This window comes from Penaeus vannamei, unplaced genomic scaffold, assembly GCF_042767895.1.
Source record: "Penaeus vannamei isolate JL-2024 unplaced genomic scaffold, ASM4276789v1 unanchor2045, whole genome shotgun sequence".
Taxonomy (NCBI): Eukaryota; Metazoa; Arthropoda; class Malacostraca; order Decapoda; family Penaeidae; genus Penaeus; species Penaeus vannamei.
In genome coordinates, this window is record NW_027215039.1 from 59 (window position 1) to 5,826 (window position 5,768).

Genomic DNA, 5,768 nt, shown 5'->3' on the forward strand with positions numbered 1-5,768 from the left:
GGGTTGAATTTGTTGATAGAATTGATGGGAGATGATTTGTGGTGATGTTTTACACACACCACACACACACACACACACACACACATCTCTCTCTCTCTCTCTCTCTCTCTCTCTCTCTCTCTCTCTCTCTCTCTCTCTCTCTCTCTCTCTCTCTCTATATATATATATATATATATATATATATATATATATATATATATATATATATATACATATCTTTTTTTCTTCTTTTTTTGTATGTTTTCTTTCTTTCTTTCGTTTTTTTTTTAAATTAGTGTGGGGTATATTACTTGTGTTTGCATGAATATATAGCAAGTAATCGTAGCTTTAAAAAGTGTGGAATAGGTTAACCGATTTTTAAAATTTTGATTTAAAGGATTCTGAAATTATGTTTTTTTTCTTTTTTTTTATTGAAGTGATTCTGAAAGAGATCCACACAACTTCAGTGCATTGCAAGAAGAAACGGTACAACGAAAGCAACAAAAATAGAGAAAAGGAAATAAACCAATAAGAAGATACATCAGAAAAACGAAAAAAAAAAAAATTATATTTTACTCACTTACCCTGACGTAACCTAATCTAACCCACCCAACCTCAACCTCAACCTAGGAAACAGAAAAAAAATTAGAAAACCCACTTTTATACACTTTTGGGCGGCCATTACCCTCCCCTTCCCTCCCCCTCCCCTCCCTACCCCTCTTCCCCCTCCCTCCCCTCTCCCTCTCCCTCCCCCTAACCCCTCTGCCCCTCCCCCTCCTCCTCCTCCTCTCCCCATCCCCTCCCCCTCCTTCTCCCTCTCCCTCCTTCCCCCCCCCCCCCCTCCCCCTCCCCCCCCCCCACAAACCTCGATAGATTCCGAAATACAATTTGAAATTCCCGCCCACTCTTCTTTGCTCTTGACATAATAACGTTAGCTGCGGCGACCGTGTAAATAGGCAGTATTTGCGGATTTTAATTTGCATTCTCATTTGCATAAGTGTGGCTGTCAAGGGAGGGGCTTCAATCACATAATAATCGCGCGCCTTTCTGATTTGAAAAAAAGCGCGGGAAACGCCTTTCTGATTTGAAAAAAAAGCGCGGGAAACGGGCGGGTTCGTTAGGCATGGCAGCGGCGGAGGAAATTTTGTTGTTAGATTTATGTTTTGTCTTTACTATTTTGTTTTATTTTTTCTCTAGTTCCGTTTTTTTTCTTTTTTCTTGTTTTTCTTATTTCTTTTTATTTCTTCCGTTTTTTCTCTTTCCCTCTCTCTCTCTCTCTCTCTCTCTCTCTCTCTCTCTCTCTCTCTCTCTCTCTCTCTCTCTCTCTCTCTCTCTCTCTCTCTCTCTCTCTCTCTCCCTCCCTCTCTCTCTCTCTTTATTATAGAGCTTCTTTTTTCTATTTTCTTTCCTTCATGTTCACCATTATTATTACTCTTGCTGTTATTATGTAATCATTTGGTGTTATTTTTGTTAATTTTATTTTTCTTCGGAGATCAAGAAATGAGAGAATGTTCTGAAGAGTAGAGAGAGAGAGAGAAATAAATGGAAAACAATAAGATAAAGAAGAATTGAAAGAAACCAGAGATGAATTCCATAAAATAATTAAAGAGGACATTTATGATTTTTTCTCATTTTTCAAACTCTCCTTTCTCTCTCCTTCTTTCTTTCTTTCTTTCTCTCCTCCTCCTTCTTCTCTTTCTTTCGCGTATCTCTTCTCTCTCTCCTCCTTCCCACCTCCTCCTGTTCCTTCTTTCTCCCTTTCTTTCTCGCATTTCTTCTCTCCTCCTGTTCCTTCTTCCCCCTTTCTTTCTCTTCTCTCTCTCCTCCTGTCCCTTCCTTCTCCCTTTCTTTCTCGTATCTCTTCTCTCCTCCTCTCTTTTACATTCACTTTAGTTTTCTCTCTATATTTACCTCCCCTCCATTCCTTCCTGTTCCCTTTCTTCCTCATTTCTCTCCTTATTCCTCTTTCTTTTTCGTCTCTCTTCCTTCTTCTTCCCTTTATCATCCTCTCTGGCTTTCCCTTTTATTCACCTCCTTCTATTCCTTTCTTGCCACCTTTTATTATTCCTTCTCCTTCTTATCTCCTTTTCATTCTCGTCTCTCTCTCTCCTCTCTTCCTCCCTTTGACTCCCTCTTTTGTCTTTCCCTTTAACTTACCTGCTTTTATTCCTTCTTTCTCCCTTTCTTCCTTCTTTCTCTCTGTCTTACTCGTCTTTCTTCCTTCTCTCTCCTTTTATCTCTCGTCTTTCTTCATCCTCTTTACATCCACTTTATCTTTCCCCTTTACTTTACCTCTTCTTATTCCTTCCATCTCCTCTTTATTCTCGTCTCTCTCTCTCCTCTCTTCCTCCCCTTTACACCCACTTTATCTTTCCTCTTTATTTTACCTTTTCTTATTCCTTCCATCTCCTCTTTATTCTCGTCTCTCTCTCTGCTCTATTTTTTCTCTTTACATCCACTTTATCTTCCCTCTTTACTTTAACCTCTTCTTATTCCTTCCATTTCCTTTTTATTTTCGTCTCTCTCTCTCTCTCCTCTCTTCCTCCCCTTTCCACCCACTTTGGCTTTCCTCTTTACTTTACCTCTTCTTATTCCTTCCATTTCCTCTTTATTCTCGTCTCTCTCTCCCTCTCTTCCTCCCCTTTCCACCCACTTTATCTTCCTCACTTTAACCTCTTCTTATTCCTTCCATTTCCTTTTTATTCTCGTCTCCCTCTCTTTCCTTTCTTCCTCCCTTTTCCCTTTATCTTCCTTTCCTTTACCTCTTCTAATTCCTTCCATCTCCTTTTTTCTGCCTCTCTCCCTCTCTTCTTCCTCTTTACACCCACTTTATCTTCCCTCTTTACTTTAACCTCTTCTAATTCCTTCCATCTCCTCTTTATTCTCGTCTCTCTCTGCTCTCTTTTTTCTCTTTACATCCACTTTATCTTCCCTCTTTACTCTACCTCTTGTTATTCCTTCCATCTCCTCTTATTCTCGTCTCTCTCTCTCCTCTCTTCCTCCCTTTTACACCCACTTTATTTTTTCCCTTTCTTTAACCTCTTCTTATTCCCTCCATCTCCTTTTTATTCTGTTTTCTTTCCTCTCTTCCTCCCTTTTACATCCACTTTATCTTTCCCTTTACTTTAACCTCTTCTAATTCCCTCCATCTCCTCATTATTCTCGTCTCTCTCTCTCTCTCTCCTCTCTTCCTCCCCTTTTCCACCCACTTTGGCTTTCCTCTTTAAATTTATCGCCTTCCACGTCCCCCCCCCCCACGCCCGCGCCCACGCCCATCTGTTATGGCATCGGCGCCCATTTGTATCCCTTCCCACGCCCATCCGCCACCCGCGCTCGCTGCTGATGTCTCCCTTCTGCTTCTTCTCCTTCTTCTTCTTCTTCTTTTTCTGATTCTTCTGCGCGTCTTTCTTCTTCTTCGTATGCTTCTGATTCTGATTCTGATTCTTCTTATGCTTATTCTGCGTGTTCTTCTTCTTCTGCTTCTTCTGCTTCTTCTTCTTCTTCTTCGTATGCTTCTGCTTCTGCTTCTTCTTATGATTCTTCTGCGTGTTCTTCTTCTTCTTCGTATGCTTCTGCTTCTGCTTCTTCTTATGATTCTTCTGCGTGTTCTTCTTCTTCTTCTGCTTCTTCTGCTTCTTCTTCTTCTTCTTCGTATGCTTCTGCTTCTGCTTCTTCTTATGATTCTTCTGCGTGTTCTTCTTCTTCTTCGTATGCTTCTGCTTCTTCTTCTTCTACTGCTTCTTCTGCGTCTTATGGTTCTGTTTCTTGTCCTTCTTCGCGTTCTTATATTTTATTTTTCTCCTTTTTCTTATTATTTTCCTTCTTCCTTTTCTTCTTATTCTTATTTTCTTATTTTCTCTTTCTTCTTCATCTTTTTTCTTTTTTTTCCTCTTCCCCTCTCTCTCTCTCTCTCTCTCTCTCTCTCTCTCTCTCTCTCTCTCTCTCTCTCTCTCTCTCTCTCTCTCTCTCTCTCTCCTCTCTCTCCCTCTCTCCTCTCTCTCTCTCTCTCTCTCTCTCTCTCTCTCTCTCTCTCTCTCTTCTCTCTCTCTCTCTCTCTCTCTCTCTCTCTCTCTCTCCTCTCTCTCCCTCTCTCTCTCTCTCCCTCTCTCCCTCTCTCCCTCCTCCCCTCCCTCCCTCACTCCCTCCCTCACTCACTCCCTCACTCCCTCCTCCCCCCCCCGTCCTCTTTGTTTGTTTGCTTGTTTGTTTGTCATAAAAGCATTATTTCCTCTACTCCAGCTCGGCAGTTTACGAAAGCGCTATCACAATAAAGACCAAACTTTACTTTTTCGGTAAATGAGAAAGGGGGTTTTAGGTTCATCTTTTTCCACTTTAAAAAAGGGGGGGGAGAGGGAGGAACTGATGAACGGGCCGGGTTTTGGAATTTTTTGGTGAGGCCTGGGTTGGGAAAGTTTGTTTTTTCCTGCCGGTTCGGGCCAATTCTGTTTTTTTTTTTTTTTTCTGTTTTGCTGTTGTTTTTTTCTTTCTTTCTTTCCCTTTCTCTCTCTGTCTCTGTCTCTTTTTATTTGTCTGTCTCGGTCTCCCTTTCTCTCTCTGTCTCCCTTTCTCTGTCTGTCTCTGTCTGTCTGTCTGTCTCTGTCTCTGTCTCTGTTTTCTGTCTCTGTTTTCTTCTCTGTCTCTGGCTCTCTCTCTCTCTCTCTTTTCTCTCTCTCTCTCTCTCTCTCTTTCTCTCTCTTCTTTTCTCTTCTCTCTCTCTTTCTCTCTCTCTCTCTCTCTCCCCTCCTCCCTCCTTCCTCCTTCCCCCTCCCTCCCTCCCTCCCTTCCCTCCCCCCCTCCCTCCTCCCTCCCCTCCCCCTCTCTCCCCCTCCCTCCTCCCTCCCTCCCTTCCTCTCCCACCCTCCCTCATCTCCCCACCCTTCCTCCTCCCACCCTCCCCCCTCCCTCCTCCCTCCCTCCCTTCCTCCCTTCCCTCCCTCTCCCTCCTCCCTCCCTCCCACCCTCCCCCTTCCTCTCCCTCCCCCTCTCCCAAATGTACAATATTTCCAGGGCTTTTCTCCTCCTCCCTCCCTCCCTCCCCTTTCCCCCCCCTCCTCTCCCTCCCTCCCTCCCCAAAATGCTTCTATTTCCAGGAAAGGTCTCCCTCCCTCCATCCCTCCCTCCCCTCCCTCTCCCTCCCTCCCTCCCTCTCCCTTCCCTCCCTCCCTCTCCCTCCCTCCCTCTCCCCCTCTCCCAAAATGCGTACAATATTTCCAGGACCACAGTATGAGATGTACATAGCGTGTTTACCTTTTTCCGCATAATTGTTCACCGGCTGGTTAAGTCTACGAGAAACCGCGCCGTTGTCGTGTTATCTTCACCGGGTATTAAGAGATGGCGGGGTTTAAATGCCCCGGTGAGAGTGGGAAGCGGATGTGGGTTCCGGGGCGAGGAGGAGGGGGTGGAGGGGGAAGGGGGAGGGAGGAGGGGCTGGAAGGGGTGGAGGTGGAGGGGGGAGGGTGGTGGGTGGAGGGGGGAAGGAGGTGGAGGGGGAGGAGGAGGAAGGGTGGAGGAGGGAGGAGAGGGGTGGAGGAGGAGGGAGGAAGGAGGAAGGAAAAAAGGGAGGAGGGGGAAGGAGGGTGGAGGGGGGCGGAGGAGGAGAAGGAGGGATGAGGGATGTTGGAATGAGAGGAGGAGGAGGAGGAGGGAAAAGGAAGAGAAAAGGGGGGGGGAGGAGGAGGGGAAAAAGAAAAATTAATTACAATGGGCGGAGAAATAGGAAGAAAAAGAAGAAGAAAAAAGAAGAGAGAGAGAGAAGAAGAAGACAAGAACAGACAGACAGAGGGGAGAGA

General features: G+C 44.9%; 1 protein-coding gene across 1 annotated transcript; it reads right to left on the reverse strand.

The window, feature by feature from the left end:
- Nucleotides 1–563: 563 nt before the first annotated feature.
- LOC138861169 (uncharacterized) lies at nucleotides 564–5,238 on the reverse strand (the record flags this gene model as incomplete). Its single annotated transcript, XM_070120046.1, has 3 exons — nucleotides 5,227–5,238; nucleotides 3,294–3,710; nucleotides 564–605 (listed from the first exon to the last, which is right to left on the reverse strand). Coding segments are annotated over exons 1-3 (471 nt in total), but the record flags the coding sequence as incomplete, so codon positions are not given.
- Nucleotides 5,239–5,768: the final 530 nt, after the last annotated feature.